At 39.9% G+C, this 24,694-nt stretch overlaps 1 protein-coding gene across 4 annotated transcripts; it reads right to left on the reverse strand.

Moving 5' to 3' along the window:
- Window positions 1-957: 957 nt before the first annotated feature.
- On the reverse strand, window positions 958-24,236 carry rnf122 (ring finger protein 122). Of its 4 annotated transcripts, none has more exons than XM_058784842.1 (6): window positions 23,893-24,236; window positions 6,621-6,777; window positions 5,439-5,484; window positions 5,275-5,316; window positions 3,841-3,920; window positions 958-2,435 (listed from the first exon to the last, which is right to left on the reverse strand). In XM_058784842.1, exons 1-6 carry the CDS (start codon window positions 23,915-23,917, stop codon window positions 2,321-2,323), a joined length of 465 nt encoding a protein of 154 aa, XP_058640825.1. In that variant the 5' UTR covers window positions 23,918-24,236; the 3' UTR covers window positions 958-2,320. The 4 variants fall into 4 exon arrangements, with proteins under 4 accessions (XP_058640825.1, XP_058640824.1, XP_058640827.1 ...); XM_058784841.1 differs by having other exon boundaries at window positions 3,841-3,923; XM_058784844.1 differs by lacking the exon at window positions 5,275-5,316.
- Between the last annotated feature and the right edge of the window lie 458 nt (window positions 24,237-24,694).

The following is a 24,694-nucleotide window of genomic DNA, read 5'->3' on the forward strand; positions in this document are numbered from 1 at the left end:
TTTTTCTTGAATGTACATTTTATATGTTTACAAAGGAATTAAAAAGCTCTTGGTTGGGGACAAATCAAAAATTTCTCTGATTCCTGTGTTAAGTTTAACATTGTTATTTTTTGATGGCTGGTTTTCTTTCCACTTGATTTTTTAATTATGTAGTGTATTGTATATTTATTTATATAGTGCTTTTCACAATACAGATTATGTCAAAGCAGCTTCACAATAATGAGCAGGAACATCATTTATTTAGTGAAATTCATTAATTATTAAACAAATTCAATTTCAGCTATATGCAGCTCTACAGGAGATAAGTGTCATTATTCAGCTCAATTTAGTTCAGGGTTAATTCAATTTAGTTTAACCGTGTCAGTGTTGCAAAGTTAGTGTCATTTTCCAGTTCAATTTGATTCAGATTTTACAGTAAGATTTTACACTTTTTAGCTGTATTGCTAATAAGTTCATAGTCAAGTAATATTATTCAGATCTGGACTACAATTATCTTATTACTTATGAAGTCAGCTGCATCTTCACTGATCTAAATAAAACTTTACACTGTGCTTATAATTATTTACGAAATCAGTACTATAATTGTTCCACTTGGGTCTTGTAAGTTTTGCTAGTATCGAACCTAGTACCTCACCCTGTCTTTTCTTCAAAATATGCTTCTTTCTCACATATAAATGTTTGCAGTCTAATATTATTGGAGGTCATACACATAATTGACTTCATTTTTGTGTTTGTTTTTCAATATATGTGGTGAAATTTTAAGAGAATGCTGTCATTCTGACGGCACCCATTCACTGCAGTGAGCAAGTGATGTAATGCAACATTTCTCTGAATCTGGTCTGATGAAGAAACAAATTCATCTACATCTTGGATGTTCTGAGGATGAGTAAACTGTCAGGAGATGTTCACTTTTGGGTGAATTATTCCTTCAAGGAAAAGTAAAATGATAAATGTATGAAATGACACATTCCACATCCTTCCGTTGACCACTTTTATACTTAAAATGTAATGAAATATAATGAAAAGGTCATGTTCTACTACATCTATTAAACTGAAAATTATGAAGTGCTTAAAATATTTCACTTAGCTAAAAGGTCATATAAAAGACGGCTGCACACACACATAATAGAAAATGAAACATGCTGCACAGAAAAATGCTTTCAAAAAGGTTTTTTTTTTTTTTTGGTGTGAAAACATAGACTAAAACACTGCAGGTAGTAACAACGGCAACCAGATTACAGTGAACAAACACAAAAACTTGAAATACAAAAAGAAAGCCACTTGTGTTTTCACTGGCAGCCCATTTCTGTGTCCGGGACTCCGGGAACTGTGGTAGTGTTTGCTTAAAATCTCTTAAGACAGTCGATGATTTGTGCACACATAATCTAGAGTGAACGAGACATCCAACACTACTACTGATGACTGTAAAACACACTCACTCACACACACACACACACACACACACACACACACTGTGATAAAGTTCTTTGGGCCCAGTGTACTGTGCTGCTGTCACTTGCGGTCGCAGTGTTCAGTGCTGGAATGATGTAAATCCTGTTTCCTCCTCAGCTGGTCTGATGTAGAGCATTTACATTACAGATATTCAGTTTGTAGTCCTAAAACTCAGAGGGTTTCTCACAGGAGTTTGTTGGTTTTTTTAGTGGTCTGTTTACATTTAATTTTGGCACATTTTGTTGTACAACACAAATTACACATATTCATACCTCAAATGAGAATTAAATTTTTTTTTGTGCTTTAAAAAGTCGCTACATAAAGACTACAATGGTTGTTTGTTTCATCAAGTGTGTAAACACACATGTGGTAGTTGTAGTTCTTACTGTATGTAGCAGCTTGAGTTTATAAAGCACTCAAGGGTTTCCCAATTGAAGTTCTTCATAAATCTTAAAAATAGTGTTTCCCACAGGCCTTGTTTTAATCAGAAATCAAAACCCGCTCAATTAAAAACCCCTTATGAATTCCTGAGGGAACCGGAGGTGAATTAGCCTTCTGGGTTAGCATACAAACCGACATTATGACTGAACAGCTCAGTTAGCATTAGGTGTTAAATTAAAGGCTATTTTACTCAAAAGATACAAAGCCTTAGCCTAGAAGTTTCTTCAGTCAAGAATCTACGGTCTCCCTTAGTGTTTTATTGAGAAAACATGCCTCTTGAGCTCATCTGTGAGGTTCAGTCTCACAATACAGTGAGAGTCACAGTCAGGTCTGTTCATGTCTGTAAAAAAAAAAAAAAAAAAGACTCCAGAGAGAGAGTTTTTGAAGACTGATGTTGGTCTTTTCTCTTTCCAGAAGCTTCTGAGCGCTACACTAGCTCATCCAGCAGTGTGCCTATGCTCTGGTGCTGCTCGGAGGATCCCGCTAAGGGTTTATTACACATGGGGCAGACGCAGCGCACCTCCAGCCACTTCACCACACACCTGCAAATACACATGTTCTGGGTTGAAATAATGTAAAATTAATGTCAAATTACACATTACAAGTGTGACTTTACAGATTTAGAGAAATGTAGCATTCCATCACTTGGTTTTACCAATGGATCCTCTGCAGTGAATGGGTGCCGTCAGAATGAAAGTCCAAACAGCTGATAAAAACATCACAATAATGCACAAGTAAACCACTCGACTCCAGTCCATCAATTAACCTCAACATTAATCTTGTGAAGTGAAATGTGTTTGCAAGAAACAAATCCATCCATCAACAAATTGCCAAGATACAAGTCCATGATCAATAATAAAAAAGTGAAAAAATCTACCCGCATATTTGTTTTTGAACAAATTTGAACAGCATATTTTGTTTTGTTTTGGACTGTTTTCACTTGTAAACGATGCTTGATGCTTCTCTCCTGATTCAGACGAGGTGACTTTTTCACTAGAGATAGAAATATTATAGATTATGGACTTTAGGTATTTTAGCTGAAGCTATTGTGTAAAGTAAAAAATGTCTTAATGATGGATTAAAAATGTATTTTTGCTTCACAAGACATTAATTGATGGACTGGAGTGGTGTGGATTACTTGTGGATTACTGTGATGTTTTTATCAGCTGTTTGGACTCTCATTCTGACGGCACCCATTCACTGCAGAGGATCCACTGGTGAGCAAGTGATGTAATGCTACATTTCTCCAAATCCGTTCCCGTAAAGAAACAACCTCATCTACATCCTGGATGGCCTCAGGGTGAGTACTTTTAAATTATGGCTTTAAAGTGTATTTTACTTTACTATAAATGTTTGTCAGTAGTACGCTGTAACCATATTTCAAAGACAATAAAATTATGAAATTACATATAAGACTGTATTTAAATGGTTCAGAAATCACTCTTAAATTCAATTTATTGCATTTAAAATAAATTTAAAATAATAAATTTTCATTCAATTCAAAATAATGTGGCCGAAAACATGCAGTTTGCCCCTAGGTATATTCTTTTAGAGTATATTATTTCGATAAGAAGTTTTATTTTTAAAAGTACTAAACTTAAGTGTACTTCTGTTTCAGGATCTGATAGAGTGTAGTGTACTTCACTGCCAGCATGTTTAACCTCACATTATGGGTGCAAAACACATCTTTCTCTATTAATGGCTACATATTTAGGAAATCAAATTTGGCAGGGAGCATATATCACAAATATTGCATTACAAATAGTTAAAAAAGAGCATTTTTGACGCATATAATCTGGAATTATCTAAATAGGGAAACAGAGAATGTTAAAGAGAAAAATACCTAGGTATCTAGTATCTAGGATCAGCCTGCAGAGCTGCTAACAATAGCAGGATGCTGCTGCTGCTTTATGAACACCAGCTGTTAGACTCCAGCTTATTACTCACCTCCTGTGAAAGGCATGTTGGCATGGCAACACTCCCAGCTCATCTTTCACCTTAAAGTCCTCCAAGCACACGGCACATGTCTGCTGTGGAGAGACGTCACGCACCACAGGGGTGTGGAGACACAAATAAAAATGAGGAAAAGTGAAAAAAAGAGTGGAAAGACATGGGTAGAAATAAAATAACTCTTGAAAGCTTTTCAAAGATATAACAGCACAGTAAAAAACACATCTGATCATGGAGTTCAGAAAGGTTCACTGGATGCTTCTGCAGTGATTACCTATTTGGGAACACTTTTGCTTGGGGACCAATTCCAACCATTAACTAGCTGCTTATTAGCATGCATATTACTAGCATATTGGCTGTTTATTAGTACTTATAAAGCACATATAAATGCTGTATTCTGCAAGACCATATTTTAGATCCCATAACTAAACTTAACAACTACCTGCAAATTAGTTTATTGAGGCAAAAGCCATAGTTAATAGTTAGTTAATAGTGATAATTGGTCCCCAAACTAAAGTGTGACCATATATTATTTATAACATTGTGACATTACTTAACTACTATGTACTTACATCAAAAAATAAGTACAGTGTACTTATTGTGTTCATATTATATTGCAAAACACTTTTGCTGCTATTGAGGTGGGATACGGGTAAGGTTAGGGACAGGTTTGGTGGTTTGGGTAGGTTTAAGGGTGGGTTAAGGTGTAAGTGATGGGTCAACAGTGTAATTATAAATGTAATTACAGAAATTAATTACAGATGTAATTACATATAGGTATTTTTAAAAATGTAAGTACAATGTAAAAACTTGTATGTACACAATAAGTGCATTGTATCAAATTATTAATTTAAATGTAAGTACATATGAGTTAAGGCCACCTAATATAAAGTGGGACCAAAGTTTGGAATAATTAAGATTTTTTTAATGTTTTTGAAAAGAAAAGTGGCTTATGTTCGCCAAGGCTACATCTATTTGATCAAAAATACATGCAGTAAAAATGTAGTATTGTGAAATATTGTTACAATTTAAAATAACTTTTCTATTTTAATATATTTTAAAATGTGACGGTGTTTCAAAATCTTGAAAAACATATCACGATTTCCACATAAATATGAAGCAGCTGTTTTCATTGTTGTTAAATAAAAATAAATGTTTCTTAAGCACCAAATCATGTGACATCTGAAAATTCAGCTTTGCATTACAAGAATAAATTACATTTTAAGATATATTACAATAGAAAATAGTTATTTTAAACTGTAATAATATTTTACAATATCACAATTTTTACTGTATTTTTAATCTGATAAATGCAGCCTTGGTGAGCATATATTCTATGACTGCTCCAGGTTTGGGAATTCCTGATATTTCTAGGTTTTCCAGGACAATGGAAACCCTAGTATTGGGAATGTAGACAGGGCAGTTTCTTACCCCATGAAGATTCAGCTTCTTTGGATCTCCTTTTAAAATGACCTGCATTGCCCATATGCTAACAGTTAGTACAATTAGCCTTGATTAACATTTTACTTAGAAAAAACTAAATGATAAAAATGTAAGAGAAGACCTCTTTAATGCATATCTGCTTACTCTCTTACCTCTCTGTATCCAAAGCGTTCACTTTGGGCTTGATGTCTCAATTTACTATTGATGACAAAAGAAAATATAAAGCATACAGTTACTGAAAAATGATGAGAAATGCAAAACTGTTTATATAATTCACTCAATTTTCAGCATTGCTATTATAAGTCGAGTCACAAATCAAAATTAACCCTCTAGCATACAGTACAGTTAGTATTTTTGCTCCTTGTATTGTAAATAAACACGAAAATTGGCTTTCATTTTCTCCGTCACTTTTTTTGTAATTCTGACACTAATTTAAACACTTTCTGCATTGTTTGGAGGTTTTTCACTGTTGTGTGAACAGTTTTGAATACTAGCATTGAATACATGGTGAGAGTGACGTTTAAATAATGCTAGTGCTTCTTCATGAGTGCATGGTGTAAAATGTTGATCGTGCTGATTGTGTTTAGAGTTTTACAGTAAAGGTTTGCAGATTTTCAATGCATGAAACACTGAAACGCTATTTGTAATTTTGAAAAATGAGTATTTTTAATGGAAATGGAATTATGTCTTACAGTAAGATATTTGGCTAATAGGACTGACTTTAATGATGTCTGTAATGGACTGATGTGAGCGGTGGTCTCTCTCTATGTGAGGAGGGACACAACAAAATGAATCATGGTGATACATGCAGGCGTGAGTCATTTTCAGAGCTGAGATTGAAACCCTGAGTTAAATTTTACAGGTGAATCACTGATTTGCACGGCAGTGTGTGCTGCTCACGACGCAAGCTCTTGAGAGTCTGAACACTAAGATAGAACTGGACAGGATAGAAGAAAAGAAAAGGGTCAGATAGATAGGGAAATGAAAAGAAAAGAGAAATAGGTAAAAGAGAAAAGAAAGGAAAAGAAAAAAGAAGGATTGATAAGGAAAGAAAAGAAATAGACAAGGAGATAAAGAAAGAAAAGAAAAGGGTGGGATATTTGAGGCGGTTTGTATTGGCCTGTAATACAATAGTTCCATTAATAACAGTGTTGGTGACATGAAGCTTCCTGCTGATGTCTGCATGTGTACCATCAACAACACTGCAATTTCCTGTTGACTTTCACCGCCGGCCCGTCTCACTATTGTTCTACAGTTAATCAATGATCTCATAAGATACATATGTGTGCAGGTCAACACCTGTGTGTCATGTGTGTGCGTGAGATCAGACTCACCTTATAAAATAGCAGCAGAATATGAGACTGAGTACGAAGACGAAGATGCCTGTGCCGAAGATCACCATATAGATATTGAGAGGAAGGTCCTGGAAGGTGACGGATGGCATAGTGCAGGTCTTATTGGAGTAGATCAGTCCCAAGCCGCAGAAGCACCCTATACAGGCAGTGAAATCTCATCAGTAACACATACAACATGAAAACAACACATCATTCAAACAGAACTAATCGGTTCTGTATTAGAGCACAAATATAGCTCTCCTCTCCTCTGAAGACAGGTTTGATGATTAATCTAACAGTGTTTCAGACTTGAGTCCACCTTTCACTGAGTATAAACAGGAAACATTAAGGGCTTTCTCTCCGTCTTATGTCTAGATTCTTTGTAAGAGGAAACGCAGGTGTGTGAACTGACTGCTAACAAACATTACATCATTAGAATTTGGTCCCAGAATTGTGAACGATTCACCCTGCAGAATCCAGTGTCCCTTTGGGCCATCTCTTGTGTTTAACTGAATGTACACTTTTATTTTTTATATAATATATATATATATATATATATATATATATATAAAAAACTGTACTTGCAATTAATTTAACTGAAATAAAAGGCCACTTAGAGTTTATGTCCATGACTGTTTCTTAACACAAACACATCAAATCAGTTTTGGTTTCAAAACTGCCTTAAAGGGATAGTTCACCCAAAAATGAAAATTACCCCATGATTTACTCACCTTCAAGCCATCCTAGGTGTATGACTTCTTTCAAACAAATATAAGCTGAGTTACGTTTTAAAAAAAATGTCCTGGCTCTTCCAAGCTTTATAATGAATAGGTTGTAGTGAATGGGTGTCGAGATTTTTAAGCCCAAAAAAGTGCCTCCGTCCATGTTTAAAAGTGCTCCACACAGCTCTGGGGGGTTAAAAAAGGCCTTTTGAAGTGAAGCGATCGGTTTGTGTAAGAAAATATATATATTTAGAACTAAATCTCTAAACTGTAATCTCTAGCTTCTGCTAACTGTCGTACGCTTGTTCACGAGAGAGTAGCGTTCCAGCGGATGACGGAGGACGTCGGTGTAGCGTAAGCTCTGGTGAGAAGTGACGAACACGGAAGCACAGAGGAGAGAGCAAAACAGTACACCGGTCACGAATTTGAAGTACAAAATTAGGATTTGTAAAGAAAAATGTCAGAGGATTTCGATGTAAGTCAAGAGGAGACTGGTTTTCCTTTGCTGTATAAAGGAAAACAAAACTCGGTTCTCGCGAGACTATTCTCACCAGAGCTTACAGTACGCCTACATCCTCCATCGTCCGCTGGAACACCACTCTCTCGTGAACGCGCGTACGACAATTAGCGGAAGTTAGAGATTACAGTTTATAAAGTATGGAGTAGTGTGGAGCACTTTTTATGATGGATGGATGCACTTTTTTGGGCTTCAAAATCTTGACCCCCATTTACTGACATTATAAAGCTTGGAAGAGCCAGGACATTTTTAATATAACTCCGATTGTATTTGTCTGAAAGAAGAAACTCATATACACTCCTAGGATGGCTTGAGGGTGAGTAAATCAATCATGGGGTAATTTTAATTTTTGGAGCGAACTATCACTTTAATTCTTTGTGGCATAGATTCAACAAGCTGCTGGACAGGGTTGCCAATTCTGCACATTTCCCATGGAATTAGGCAACTTTTACACTGTTGCCGTGGGTTGGTTTTTAACCCGCAGGTTAAAGCGATCTCGCCGGAGGGCTATTTCAACTGGCCGCTTTGAATGGCCAAGGACCGCCCAAGAATCCATTTGACTGACAGGTAAAGCAACCAATCATGTTTCGTTTTGAACCGCGTCATGTTTAGGGGCGTAGAAATGACAGACCGGTGTGTAAAACTCTTGGACGTATTTTAAAGCGTCTATGCCATGAACTTTACATATTTTTTGTAAACCCAACGTTTAGTTGATCCTATAAGCACTCATTGTCACAGTTGTAAACACAAAGGCATCATGGCCTCTTTGTTTCCAGGCAGAACGTTAAAGAACGCGACACACACGCCTCCCAGAAATCCTGTATAATTCAACCAATCAGATGACAACTTCGAAACTCCTGATTTATTTCCAATTTTGTGTGCCATATTCAGTGTTGGGGAAAGTTACTTTTAAAAGTAATGCATTACAATGTTGTGTTACTCCCTTAGAAAGTAACTAATTACGTTACTTAGTTACTTTTATGGGAAGTAATGCATTATGTTACTTTTGAGTTACTTTTTAAATCTGGACAGGGCTTGCTCATTTGTTTTTGAAGAAAACAGTTCTTCTTTTACAAATGTAAAAGTCCTTTCACAACAAAAGTGAAATGAGTTTGCATTTGACTGTATACTGAATACTGAATCTGTTTTTGTGCAGGTGAGATGAGTAAATACGTGTTCATATGTGACCCTGGACCACAAAACCAGTCTTAAGTGTCAATTTTTCGAAACTGAAATTTATATATCACCTGAAATCTGAATAAATAAGCTTTCCATTGATGTATGGTTTGTTATTTGGCCGAGATACAAATATTTGAAAATCTGGAATCTGAGGGTGCAAAAAAATCTAAAATTTGTCCAAATTAAGTTCTTAACAATGCATATTACTAATCAAAAATGAAGTTTGTATATGTTTATGGTAAGAAATTTACAAAATATCTTCATAGAACATGATCTTTACTTAATATCCTAATGATTTTTGGCATAAAAGAAAAAATTATAATTTTGACCCATACAATGTATTTTTGGCTATTGCTACAAATATACCCCAGCGACTTAAGACTGCTTTTGTGGTCCAGGGTCACATATTTAGTCTAGAACTACAGTAAGCATGTTCACACACAGCGCACACAACACCTCTGCACTTATTCCCGATTTCTCTCAACATGGCAACAACGAGAGCTGTCAGTCAAGACATGGGAAACAAAGTAACTGGTGTTCCTTGTTTGAAAAAGTAACTCAGATATTTCCCTCTAAATTATAAAGTAATGTGTTACTTTGTTAGTTACTAAAAAAAGTAATCCGATTACGTAACTCACATTACTTGTAATGCTTTACCCCAACACTGACCATATGCATCAGGCGTTTAGCCAACGGTGTGTGTGCGTGATGTCTGAGGCTGAGACTAGGAAAACAATAGAAAGAAAAAACTTGATTAGCAATGGGGCTAGTTATGGTTTACAGACTTGGCAACCTGGAAACATTCCTCAGAGATTTTGGTCTATATTGGCAGCATCGTGCGGTGGTTGCAGATTTGTCGGCTGCACATCCATAATGCAAACCTCCCGTTCCACCACATCCTGAAGCTGCTTTATTGAGATCTGTAACTGTAGAGGCCATTTGTGTTTAGTCAACTCATTGCCATGCAGAAGAAACCAGTTTGAGATGACTTGAGCTTTGTGAAATGGCAGCGTTATCCTTCTAGAAGAAGCCAGATGGGTACACTGTGGTCATAAAGGGATGGACATAATCAGCAACAGTACTCAGCTGTGTTTAAACGATGCTCAGTTGGTACTAAGCGGCCAAAAGTGTGCCAAGAAATTATCCCACACCATTACACCCGCAGCAGCAATAGCCTAAGCCACTGATACAAGACAGGATGGATCCATGCTTTAATGCTGTTTACGCCAAATTCTGACCCTATACCATACGAATGTTGCAGGCAACATTTTTCCAATCTTCTATTGTACTTTGGTGATCCTGTGTGAACTGTAGCCTCAGCAGTGGCACTTGGTGTGTGTTCTGCTGCTGTAGGCCGTCTGCCTCAAGGTTTGAAATGTTGTGAAATTCAGAGATGCTTATCTGCACACCTCGGTTGTATTGAGTTGTTATTTGAGTCACTCTTGCCTTTCTATCTGGCCATTCAACCTCAGACCTCTGGCATCAACAAGGTATTTTCACCCACAGAACTGCCGCTCGCTGGATATTTTCTCTTTTTCAGTCCATTCTCTATAAACCCTAGAGATGGTCATGCGTGAAAATCCCAGCAGATCAGCAGTTTCTGAAATACTCAGACCAGCCCGTCTGGCACCAACAACCATGCCACGTTCAAAGTCACTTAAATCACCTTTCATCTCCATTCTGATGCTTGGTTTGAACATCAGCAGATCATCTTGACCAAACATGCTTAAATGCATTGATATTTGAATAGATATTTGCGTTAATGATTAAAGTGGCAGGTGAGTGTAAATCCTACAAAATCGCTTTTGTTATGTGTTTTAATAACTGTACAAATATGAAAATTCATGTTTTTAAAGCCTATATTACATATGCAAGCTATAAATGTTCACATTAAATATTTGTTGTTCTGTTTTTTTCAGTTACCTCACAGCTGGTCGTTCACACTTTATTTTAAGGTCCAATTCTCATTATTAACAAACCATTAACTACGACTTTTGCCTCAATAAACTCCTAATTTGATAATCATTAATAATTAGTAAAGTAGTTGTTAAGTTTAGGTATTGAGGATTAAGGATGTAGAATATGGTCATGCAGAATATGTGTTTTATGAGTACTAATAAACAGCCAATATGTTAATAATAGGCATGCTAATAAGCAACTAGTTAAAAGTGAGAATTGGTCCCTATACTGAAGTGTTACCAACTGGTTTAGCGACTAGTTTTGCATAGCACTAGTTGATTAGCCTGCTAGCTTACCATAATGATACCTAACAAAGTTTGTTTTCTTAGCATAGCGATCCCTTATGAAAATTAACCATGGTTTTATTGTAGTAAAAGCGTAGTAACCATGTTTTTTGGCGTATTGATTACCATTTGTATAACCACAGTTTTACTACAAATACCATGATTAAACTACGGTTAGTGTAGCAAAACCATGATTAATTTGTGGTTACCATGGTTTAACTATAGTAAGTAACCATGGTTCCCTTTCAGTCGGTCACTCCGAGTCACGTCGGGTGACCGACGAATTGGGATCTCGCTTAGAGAGACCAATCCACTTCGAGTGTAACTAAACGAGCCAATGCACATTGGCATGCGATTATTGCATCCAGCTGCCGCTGATCACAGCGTGAGTATAAGTAGACAGCAGGTGCAGCGCATATTCAGCTTTTCGCTTCGGAGCCGAGCGGTTACATCGTTCTGCTCCTAACTTCTGCTGACGAGTGAATTCAACGAGTTGAGCACGCTCTTTGGAAGACTCTCGTGCTGGCGGTACGGCGGTACGGCGCTACAGCGGCGGTGGTTCTTCCCGTGTCGAGTGGATTGCACACATCAGGCTTACATACCCCCTGTTTGTGTTGCAGGCGACCATCTCCCCTGTGTGCTTCAGCACGCTAAAAGAGCTTTTTTCCCTAAAAGAGCATTCACGGGTGCGTCTTTTTAAAGACGACGTTGCATCCGGCAAACTTGACGTTACGTCTTTGTAAAGACGAGTTGGGTCTTGCTACAGACAATGTGTCACCCGTGCGTTTCTGGATGCGGTCGTTACCTGGCGCCGGGTGATGGTCACGATTGCTGCCTCACGTGCCTGGGCAGTAAGCACGCTGAGGTGGCGTTTGTGGATGAGTCATCTTCTCATTGGGAAGGGGATCATCTCGGAGTTGCGGGCCAGGCTCCGTTACCTCGACAAAGGGGCGGAGCCCTATTGCCTCTGCCTCGATCTAGCTCTCGTTCTGGCTGCAGACAGGCGAGGACTACTTCAGGCGGTTGCACGGGTGGTCTGAGGATTACAGTGGTGGCAAACCATCCAGGGAACCAACCCTCGAGGGACCATCGCTCCTCTTGCGCTCCGAAACCAGTGAGCTGCCAATGGGACATGCTGGCGCAGCGTACCAGCAGTATCCTTGGCGCTCCTTCCGACGACCGGATGTCGATCGCTACATCGGAGGGTGAGCCGGAGCTTCCTGGGAAATAAGATTCGGTTGCGCAGCTGCTCCGGCAGTGGCAATGCCTGAATCAGACCCGGAAATGACGGCTATGCTTTCCCGGGCCGCTGAGAGGGTAGGGCTCGAGTGGAGACCTCCACCGTGTCCCGAGCCCTCGAGGTTGGACGACTGGTTCTCGGGGTAGCTTGTGCTGGTTCTCAGCACCCTGCCCCGGTACCTCTCTTCCCGGAGGTGCATGGGGAGCTTACCAGGTCGTGGATGGCAACTTTTACTGCCAGAAACTGACCTGTTAGATCCTCCTCCCTCACCACCCTCGATGGTGGTGCAGCTAGGGGGTATACATGGGTCCCCCCGGTGGAGTGGTTGGTTGCGATGCAGTTGTGTCCTAATACCGCTTCCACCCAGCAGGGCGAACCGTGCCTCCTCTTCCGGGCCTGTAGGTATTCGTCTGGTCTGTCCGGCGATGCTTATGTCGCCTGTGGAGAAGCTGCCTCCACCTTGCACTACGGCGTTACTGCAGATTCTTCAGGCTAAAAGCACTGAGGGACATGCACGAGGGTGGTCACGATCCGGAAGTTCTGAAAGAGCTTTGTACCGCTACTGACCTCGCGCTACGAGCGATGAAGGTCACTGCGCGGTCTCTGGGTCATGCGATGTCCACACTTGTGGTCCAGGAGCGCCATCCCTGGCTGTGTCTGGTTGACAAAGGGACGCCGACAAAGTTCGGTTCCTCAAGGTACCTGTGTCCCAGACTGGCCTCTTCGGCGACGCAGTCGAGAATGTGGCCCAGCAGTTCTCGGCTGCACAGGAGCATACTGAGGCGATCCAACATGTACAGCTGCTGCCTTCACCCGTCCGCCGGCTGCAGCGCCCCAGCCTGCTCGTCGCCGAGGGCGCCCCCCTGCGTCAGCCTCTGCTCCCACACCTCATCCGCAGCAGCGTCCAGAAGTGGCACCGTGGAGCTGGGCGTAGGCAGGCCGCCCTGGACCCCGTCAAACCTGGCCAAGAGGCCCGTGACGGGCGACCCAGAGAGAGAGGGAACTGCTTCGGGAGATGGTGGATGCACCTCTCCCTCCCCCGGAGGAGGGCCGGGTGGAGAAATCTTTTGTTTAAAAAAAAAAAAAAAGAAACCTCGACAAGAGGTGGTTGTCTCCGTCTCTGGGTCCCAAAAGGGCATGGAGAGTTATGGACGGACCCATACCGTACCACACTCATCCCCCTCTCTCGCCAGTGAGCAGCTGTGGGCGGTTCGAGAGTGCGACCAATCGTATTGCTCACGCACCCTCCCCCTTCATATGAGACCGCTTCAACACTGGCTCCATGGGTGAGTCCCGAGGTGGGCGTGGCAACGCGGCACTCACCGGGTCCGGGTCACACCAGCCTGCCGCCAAACCTTCACCCCGTGGTCAGACCTCTCGTTTCTCCGGGCAGGAGTGCCCCTAGAACAGGTCTCCAGGCATGCTGTGGTTTACACGGATGCCTCCACCACCGGCTGGGGGGCCACGTTCGACGGGCATGCAGTGTCGGGGGTTTGGACGGCCCCTACAACTGTTCCCCAACTGCACTGGCACATCAATTGCCTAGAGTTGCTGGCAGTACGCCTGGCCTTGAAGCACCTCAAGAGGCGCTTACGAGGCAAGCACGTGCTCATCCGCACGGACAACACTGCGACCGTTGCGTACATCAACCGACAAGGTGGTCTGCGCTCCCGTCGCATGTCGCAACTCGCCCGCTACCTCCTCCTCTAGAGTCAGAAGCACCTGAGGTCGCTTGGGGCCATTCACATTCCGGGCTTGCTCAACCGGGCAGCCGATGAGCTGTCACGAGCTGCGCTCCCCGGAGAGTGGAGACTTCATCCCCAGACGGTCCAGCTGATTTGGAGGCAAAAAAAAAGAAAAGAAAAGAAAACATTGCCAGTTGTTTTATACTTGTATTGTCGAGGAGCAGGTCCTGCTCGTGGAACTGATGCTCCTCGTGACAGCCCCTCCTTGGCAGATTCCTCTGAGGAAGGATCTACTGACTCAGAGACGGGGCACCTTATGGCACCCGCGTCCAGACCTCTGGAAACTTCATGTCTGGTCCCTGGATGGGACACGGAGGTTCTAGGTGACCTACCCCAGGAGGTAGTTGACACCATCACTTCGGCGAGAGCACCGTCTACAAGACATGCTTACGCCTTGAAGTGGAACCTGTTCGTTGAATGGTGTTCTTCTCACCAAGAAGACCCCCGGAAGTGCCCGATCAGAGTCGTGCTGTCCTTCTTGAAGCAAGGGTTGGAGCGAAGGCTGTCTCCCTCCACCCTTAAAGTCTATCTGGCTGCGATTGCTGCCAACCACGACCCCGTGGAAGGGAAGTCGGTGGGGAAGCATGACTTAGTCATCAGGTTCCTTAGGGGGGTGGGAAGGTTAAATACCCCACGGCCCCCCTCTATACCCTCTTGGGACCTGTCTCTAGTGCTCAGAGCACTACAGCAGGGCCCATTCGAGCCTTTGCAGACAGTCGAGCTGAAGTTTCTTTCAATGAAGACTCTGCTCCTGCTTGCATTGGCCTCCATCAAGAAGGTAGAGGGCCTGCACGCATTTTCGGTCGACGATTCGTGCCTAGAGTTTAGGCCAGCGGATGCCCAGGTAACCCTGAGGCCCCGGCCTGGCTATGTGCCCAAGGTTCCCATTACTCCCTTCAGGGACCAGGTGGTGAGCCTGCAAGCGCTGCCCTCGGAGGAGGCAGACCCAGCCCTAGCTTTGCTTGTCCCATCCGGGCATTGAGATGCTACGTTGACAGGACGCAAAGCTTCAGGACCTCAGATCAGCTCTTTGTTTGTCACGGAGGCCGGCAGAAGGGGAATGCCGTCTCTAAGCAGAGGATGGCCCACTGGATAGTGGACGCCATCACCCTGGTTTATCAGGCACAGGGTGTGCCCTGCCCGTTCAGGTTGAGAGCTCACTCTACTAGAAGTGTTGCATCCTCCGGGGGGCTGGCTCATGGCGCCTCGCTGGCAGACATTTGTAGAGCTGCGGGCTGGGCGACCCTTAACACGTTCGCTAGATTCTATAGCTTCCGTGTGGAACCGGTTTCCTCCTCTGTTCTCACCTCAATCGGGTAGAAACACTGAGAGGCCCCGGTTTCGGGTCGGCTTGCTAAAACTGCTCCAGAGAGTCCGTTGGTAGACCCTGTCGAGCTCCTCCGTCCCCTCGGTAGCCAGACGTGGCGGAACGTCTGGCGCCAGGCCCTCACTCGATGAATCCGTGAGAACCGGTAGAGGGCTGGGTTCCATATGTAGAGACCTAATTGGATCCCATATGTGTAAGTCCACGGTATAGCCTCAGAGCCCGTGTTTCCACGGCAGACTTTCTGCCATTACCCAAGAGGCTACAGTAACACCTCTAATCTTCCATATTCACCTAAACGGTTGTTATATGTGTAAGTGCTTCTGAACCTCCTTCGGGAAGGTTGGGCTTCCGCAGCGTTCCTGTTCCAAGAGGAATGGGTACGTTTCCCAGTGTTATCCAGTCTTACTGAGTGGGTAGTGCCATAGCAACAGTAGCTGGTCTTCTTGTGGTGAGCCCTGACCTACACCAAAAAGTAGGGGCGCAGGAGGCTTCCACAAGACACTGGAAGGGGCAGTATCCGTGGCCCTTTGGTAGGGATCCCAATTCGTCGGTCACCCGACGTGACTCGGAGTGACCGACTGAAAGGGAACGTCTCGGTTACGTATGTAACCCTCGTTCCCTGAAGGAGGGAACGGAGACGTCACGTCCCGTCGCCACGGCTGCTGTACCACCGCTGAGCGGCCGGGTTACCGGCTTGGCTCCTCAGCGAAAACCTGAATATGCGCTGCACCTGCTGCCTACTTATACTCATGCTGTGATCAGCGGCAGCTGGATGCAATAATCGCATGCCAATGTGCATTGGCTCGTTTAGTTACACTCGAAGTGGATTGGTCTCTCTAAGCGAGATCCCAATTCGTCGGTCACCCGACGTGACGTCTCCGTTCCCTCCTTCAGGGAACGAGGGTTACATACGTAACCGAGACGTTTTTTGGTTTTATTTGTGGTAAAACCATGGTTAATTTTCATAAGGGATAGCCAATTAGCTTTGTAGCTTAATATACCATTAGTAGCTAGCTGCTACTCAAGAATAACTAAAAAGGCTATTTGATTATTATTGGATTATTTAAAAGATTTTGCGTTAACATGATACATTTTTGAACAGGCATAACAAACGGGTTCAAACATACAGAAAATATTATATATACATTTCTACCAAAATATGAAGCAGCAGAATTGTTTTCAACATTGATGATAATAATAAATATTTCTTGAGCAGCAAATCAGCATATCAGAATGATTTCTGAAGGATCATGTGACACTGAAGATTGGAGTAATGATGCTGAAAATTCAGATTTAACATCAGGAATAAATTACATTTTACAATTCAAACAGAAAACAGTTATTTTAATATATCACTATATTGTATTTTTGATCAAATAAATGATATTGTACAAAGGTAGTGTACAATATCAAAGCGTTAGGACATAAATCAAAGATGTTTCACTTATATTTCATAAATGTTGGGCTTTGATGATAAACAAAACAAAAAGTGCACATAAGTTTTACTTTTTTTTGTAAATATTTGTACTGTATATCTCTTTTTTAAATATTAAACTTTATCTAATGATATTTTTTGTAATATTCTTGTACTTAATTTTGTTATATTTGCATACTTTGGTTCAAAACAATCTGTATGGACATTAAATATGATGTCTGAATGATTTTTAAGATACAATATCATATGTATAGCATTATATCTGGAAAATGTCTATTACTGTGACTTTAAAAGAAAAGCAAGGAAAACATACATTGGACCTGATGAATGATTCAAAGCTCTCCAACTTCTCAATTATCAAGAGGTCCCATGTGTCGCTGCTACACTTAAAGTGCAATTAGAATGCTGATTGAGTCTAATTTCCCTCAGTAACTCTGGAATAATCACTGATTTGAGCAGCTGGCTGAAATGAAATTCCACCAAGCATTGCCACACCATTGCACAACGTACATAGGCTGGTTCTGCAGTCCAAACACACAGTGGGACATTGCATTCTTTAGTAACACATCTGTGATCTGTGATTGGATGAGTGCCCGTGCTTCCCCGCTGTGTTCACATTGTTCAGGAGCACAAGTGCCTAAACCGCTCTGCTATTAATGAATAGGTGCCTGTGGTTTATAAATTGTAGACCTTCATTATATGCTCACAGGCATTTGTTGGCTGCTTGTACAAAACAATCAAGAAATTGAAGACATTTCATCAGATTATAAAGAAAATATCTAAAACACGATGTTTTAAAAACTAGTCTGATGCTTATTATTTTCATAAGCCATGTTGTGCCAAATGTGTTTCTCCATGATCTACTGTATACTCTAGATGTGTATATAATTCACAGCACAAACCATGTTATTTAATAGATTTACCCGTTTAGTGTGTAATACAAAAAAAGAGTAAAATGACAACATTACATTACAACATTTTTCTAACAAGCTCTTTGTAAATGCAGATTTTGTCTTTGTCCTTGCACATTCAACCCTGTTCTGCTGGAACATTTTTCTATTTAAATACAGCTTGAGCTTTCTGATATCATATTTAAAGGTTTTTACTTTTTTTTAGACCTAAATATAGAAAAATAATTCCAAGGATATTGCAAAAGATATTATTATTAGAAAAAGATAACATTTAAAAAGTAACCCTTTTATGTATGTGTATGAATTGTACATTAATTGTACTTTTTTGTTGTTTTGTTTATCATCAAACGCCAACAATTCTGAAATATAAGTGAAACACCGTTGATTTATGTTCCAATATGTTGATATGTTACTCTTTGGGTCGGCAAGATTTTATAATGTTTTTTAATGAAGTTTCTTTTGCTCACCATGGCTGCAATTAATTGATAGAAAATGCAGTAAAAATAATATCGTCAAATATTATTACAATTTAATATAACCAATTTCTATATTAATATATTTTAATTTATTCCTGATGTTAAAGCTGAATCATTACTCCAGTCTTCAGTGTCACATGATCCTTCAGAAATTATTCTAATATGCTGATTTGCTTCTCAGGAAACATTTCTTATTATTATAAATGTTAGTTGTGCTGCTTAATATTTTTGTAAAAACATACATAATATTTTATAATCCAAATACAAACGTATCTGTGCAAGACACTGGTGTAAAAGCTTCAGAATCAAGCGCTGGTAAACCCACATTACAGTATTATTTCTTGAGAATATAATTGCAGAAACACATTTGGATGGCACTTGGTATTCTTCAACAAATAAAAACCAATAAACACCGGTGCTTTCATTTCTGCTGTCTCTGTCAGCTCTTCGCAAGTTACCTGGACCAACGGAAATCAATAACATTGTCATTTAACATCATTTCTGCTGAAAGTGACTCGTCTGCCTCAAGTAGAGTCGTGCTTCCTGGGAGGGAAATCGATAGCAGAGCACTGCTGTAGTCTCAGTCTCACACTCCCTGCTGACAAAACAACGGATAATGGCCTCAAGAACCTCAATAAAGCCTTTTGAATATATTATTGATTTAAAATAGGAGGCTTTCCCCATTCCAATTCTTCTGTTTAATGTGTAAATATTACCAAATGCTGGCAGATGATCCCAATTGTTTATCAATGAGCTCTTTTCCCTATGCTTATCTAATCTAATAAACATATCATCTGTTGCTTTTTCCCCACACAAAGTTTATATTAAATAATTGATATACAAAGTTTATATAAAAATAGTTAAGCATTAATTTAACATACTAATTAAGCATAATAATTTAGCATACTTTTAACAAGAGAAATAATATATTATATAGAAAATACTTAAGTGAAAATTGAATGTATGTTTTCAGAGTTATTTGCAATTAAATGAAAATGTTTTATAGTTTCAATTTATATTAAATGCAATTAGTTGAACTTACTGTAAGTATGACTTAAGTACAGCTTTACCTGTAATTTAATAATTACTTCTTTTGTCTTCGAATGTACTGACAAGCATTTATGCTAAACTAAAATATAATTTAATGTAATTTCTATTGAAAGTTGTATGTGATGCATTTAAATATATTTGTAAATATATTGTAACAAATTTTAATGATGACGTTACAATTTTTAATACATTTTAAATATATTAACTTTAAATGTAAATAACATGCTACAGTTGAAATTATAATTCTGTACTTTAGATGTGATTCAGCATGTTAGTTGCTGCATAAACAAAAGATTATTAAAACACAATGATTTAAAATGTACTGGCTTTTATGGAAAAGTATACTTCATAGTCTTGACAGTATGTATTCTTCAAGTACTCTTTATTTATTTCATTAATATTATATAATCTGCAAGTACATTTAAAAAATAAATATATATAACCTTTGAAGTATACTACAAGTGCACATTCAATAAGCACACTTCTTTTTCACAAGAGGTTGTTATGTTCGCAATACAACATAAATAAAAAATCAAGCAGGAGGTGAGATGAGGGGGTGTTTGGAAGAGACATACTTAAGAAGGCGTATAAATGGACAAACTAGGCCACTAGAGTTGCTTGCCATTTAACAGACATATTTGCTTCAGTAACAGAAAGCCATTTGCGGAGGCCGTCCCGCAGGAGCAACCTCGGGGTGAGGAGTCTCTCACTGATGAAGCAGGGTTGAGTCACCCCTTCTTGGGATTTAAACTGTGCTTTCTGTGTTGGCAAACCAAACCCTTAAACAAACCACACATTTGCCAGCAGAGCTCTATGCAAACCTGCTGACCTACAGTGAGGGAAAAAAATTATTTGATCCCCTGCTGATTTTGTACGTTTGCCCACTGACAAAGAAATGATCCGTCTATCATTTTAATGGTAGGTTTATTTGAACAGTGAGAGACAGAATAACAACAACAAAAATCCAGAAAAACACATTACAAAAAAGTTAATAAATGATTTGCGTTTTAATGAGTGAAATAAGTTTTTGATCCCTTATCAATCAGCAAGATTTCTGGCTCCCAGGTGTCTTTTATACAGGTCACGAGCTGAGATTAGGAGCAGTCTCTTAAAGGGAGTGCTCCTTATCTCAGCTTGTTACCAGTATAAAAGACAACCTGTCCACAGAAGCAATCAATCAATCAGATTCCAAACTCTGCACCATGGCCAACACCAAAGAGCTGTCCAAGGATGTCAGGGACAAGACTGTAGACCTACACAAGGCTGGAATGGGCTACAAGACCATCGCCAAACATCTTGGTGAGAAGGTGACAACAGTTGGTGTGATTATTCGCAAATGAAGAAAACACAAAATAACTGTCAGTCTCCCTCGGTCTGGGGCTCCATGCAAGATCTCACCTCATGGAACGGTGAGGAATCAGCCCAGAACTACACGGGAGGATCTTGTCAATGATCTCAAGGCAGCTGGGACCATAGTCACCAAGAAAACAATTGGTAACACACTACGCCATGAAGGACTGAAATCCTGCAGCGCCCGCATGGTCCCCTGCTCAAGAAAGCACATGTACAACCCATCTGAAGTTTGTCAATGATTCAGAGGAGAACTGGGTGAAAGTGTTGTGGTCAGATGAGACCAAAATCCAGCTCTTTGGCATCAACTCAACTCGCCATGTTTGGAGGAGGAGGAATGCTGCCTATGACCCCAAGAACACCATCATCGTCAAACATGGAGGTGGAAACATTATGTTTTGGGGGTGTTTTTCTGCTAAGGGGACAGGACAACTGCACTGCATCAAAGGGACGATGGATGGGGCCATGTACCGTCAGGGCACTGAAGCCAGCCAGGGCATTGAAAATGGGTCGTGGATGGGTATTCCAGCATGACAATGACCCAAAACACACAGCCAAGGCAACAAAGGAGTGGCTCAAGAAGAAGCACATTAAGGTCCTGGAGTGGCCGCCAGTCTCCAGACCTTAATCCCATAGAAAATCTGTGGAGGGAGCTGAAGGTTCGAGTTGCCAGACGTCAGCCTCCAAACCTTAATGACTTGGAGAGGATCTGCAAAGAGGAGTGGGACAAAATCCCTCCTGAGATGTGTGCAAACCTGGTGGCCAACTACAAGAAACATCTGACCTCTGTGATTGCCAAAAAGTACTAAGTCATGTTTTGCGAAGGGTTCAAATACTTATTTCACTCATTAAAATGCACATCAAATTATAACTTTTTTTTAAATGTGTTTTTCTGGATTTTTTGTTGTTATTCTGTCTCTCACTGTTCAAATAAACCTACCATTAAAATTATAGACTGATCATTTCTTTGTCAGTGGGCAATCGTACAAAATCAGCAGGGGATCAAATCATTTTTGTCCCCACTGTATATGGACCCTTTTCATAAGACTGTGATGACGCGTTTCAGCGTTTTTTTATATTTAGATTTTTTTTTTTAAATGTACAGTACGTACATTTATAACACTATACTTTGTATTATATCACCGTTTCATCAAGTAAAAAAAACTAGTTAACGCTAAAGCGAGGGTGTTTCTAATGCAGCATCAATGTGAGCAGCGGTAAATTTGACATCCTTCTCTCTTCTGACTGCTGTTATCAGTCTCTCTCAGTTTTTTTCCTTTGATTGAAAGTCGTGAAAACACTATCGTGAAGTTTTTCTTTTGCTATTTGAGCAAATGGGAATGCAAAAAATATATTTGTGGTACCCTCTCATTCACTGCTGTTGGATTTTACCCAACTATGACGACTTCCACTGCTGAGAAACCCGGAAATGTGAGAAAGGTGCATTGTAAGGATGATGCTGTTGTGAAAAAGATGGGTGCTTCCTGTTCTCTGTCTGATATCAAAAAGATGCAGCAACATAGACAAATTTTACTCTAAATCCATTAATACCTTAATATTATTGTTATCAAGTACATATTTTTTACCTTCACATGAATGTTTAATTGCCATTAAAAGAATTATTCACTCAGAAATTACAGTTCTGTCATTTTTACCTTCTTTCTTTCTTCTGTGGAACACAAAAGGATACAAGATTGTATTGGCCATGTTTGACTGTATAATAATAAAATGGCTGCTTTTTTACATAAATGTAAAATTACAAAATGTGCATTTCAGCCCTTTCAGAGCTTTTTCGTTGAGTTTTACATGAAATATTAACAAGCCCATGAGATTATAGAGGGCTCTCATCTGTGAAGCGCTTTCAAGACAAATATGGAATGACCTATAAATATGAAACAAGGGTGTGATCGAAATTTGTTAACAGCTCTCAATGAATCACAAGAATGTAGCTAGAATGAGATGTAGATCTGTATCAGATCTAAAAAAGTATAATCAGATGAATGCCACAGCTTTCCTGTATTGGGAAAATATTAATAATCTATTGAGATATCTGTTCTATCAAGCTGATTGTCCCTTTAAGTGTCAAAATCATTAAAAGTCACAACAAGCTGTCAATCAATTTAGGCTCCTTTAATAAATGGTTTGTGTATATAACTGTTGGAGAGTAACTAAAATGAAGCTTTTTATTAAATGAAAATAGATATTGCATATGGGTCAATAATATGACACTTTTGCCTGTATCTTCTATCTAAGCTATTCAAAAATACATTAAAAACACAGTTATAAAACGCTTAAATACATCTGTTCAATAATACAAAACATTTCAGTTTCTAGTTTTAAAAAATGCTATGTTTTCTTTAAAATGATTGGCAATGTTATTATTTTATTATATTGTTTGTTGGCATCATTCATGTATTTATAATAATATATGAATCATATATGAACCATCATTTACTAATATTAATTTTGTCCGCCAAATCAAAGTCAGTGCGGTGTAACTAACATGACGGAAGCCATTTTATAACATGACAATAAAACCATAAAACAGATCCCTTTAGACCAATCACTGCATGTCAAGGTCATTAAGTTAGCTAAAAAAATAATAATAAAGTAAAAATAGATATTTTGACCTTTTAATGAAAGTCAAACGAAGTAGCTCCAAGAAAACTGTAATTATTATTAGATATTCAAGACTCAAAATGTATGATAGTTGAAAGTTCAAATGCGTTGAAAAACACATTTGAAAATGTGTACAAGGCAAGTAGTATTTGAAGGTTACACCACTTGACATTTTTAGTCATTCAGTAAAACTTCTTTGAAGTAATAATTGTTTTTCAAAATGTCTCAAACCAGTGTGGATACAAACATTACATTTCTAAGACCTTTTAAACTACATCTGAAAAAATATTTCCCTTTTTCGTAATTTCGTAGAGCCTTACTTGTCATTGACCCATATAGCAACATCTCATTGTTATGAACACGGTGTTTGTTTATATGTTCCCTCACGCTTTTACCTTCTTTTATTGTTTTAAAATAGCAGCCTATAAAATCCTACAATATTTTAGGAAGGATCTTACCGTTGCACCACTGAAAAGGGTGCATCAATCCACCCGTGCTGTTCCTTTCTATGAAGGGATGTGTGTTTATAAACAGAGAGACGATGCCCTCTGTCTGTCTGTCGCTCTGTCAGGCCATGCAGCACATCTGGATTCATCTAAACGCAGTCCTCACTCGTCTTCATAGCGATCTCAGTCGTTTCATCTGGTCAGGTAGTAAATACGTTCACATTCACGACATTTGACTCATATTCAGCCGTTCGCTTGCGTTTACGTCCGGTGAACACGTCCTTCGTTTTACATCTGATCGCGTGTCGTGGCTGATGTTGTTGGCATCCATTGAGAACTAAACAAGAGCGAATTAAAGTCCCTCCCAGCCGGAGTGATGGGCACAAAATTGAGCCAATCTTCTCCAGAACACTTCTCCACTGTCATCTGTGACTCGCATATGAAGACATAACAAGACGGTCCTCTGGCTGTCATTTTGTACGTTCATATGACACATTAAATGTCATAAGTAAACGAAATAGAAATGCAATAGCGATGTGTAATTACACAAACGACTAATAATAATTACACTTTCTGAAGAAAATGTGTTTTTCAGTGAGACACTTTTGAGTATGTTGTTGGCATTAGTCAACCCACCCTCATGCCTAGTTCTGAGATATGACAGGGGCCCTCAAGGGCCGACAAAGGGCCCCAGTATTAAAAAAGAGGCCACCCTCTTGTTTTCACAATATGGTGATACTGAGATATTGGAGGGGCCCCTAAACTGCCACAAGTTAAAAAGAGTCCACCCAGCATGTCCCTATAATATCCTCAT

Source organism: Onychostoma macrolepis, chromosome 08, assembly GCF_012432095.1.
Source record: "Onychostoma macrolepis isolate SWU-2019 chromosome 08, ASM1243209v1, whole genome shotgun sequence".
Taxonomy (NCBI): Eukaryota; Metazoa; Chordata; class Actinopteri; order Cypriniformes; family Cyprinidae; genus Onychostoma; species Onychostoma macrolepis.

Coding starts and splice junctions, on each gene's coding strand:
- rnf122 (XM_058784841.1), bottom strand. CDS start 23,917: ATGCACCCTTTTCAGTGGTGCAACG. Junction 5,485..6,620: donor TTCTGCTGCTATTTTATAAG/GTGAGTCTGATC, acceptor TGTCATCAATAG/TAAATTGAGACATCAAGCCC. Junction 3,924..5,274: donor AGAAGCTGAATCTTCATGGG/GTAAGAAACTGC, acceptor GTCTCTCCACAG/CAGACATGTGCCGTGTGCTT.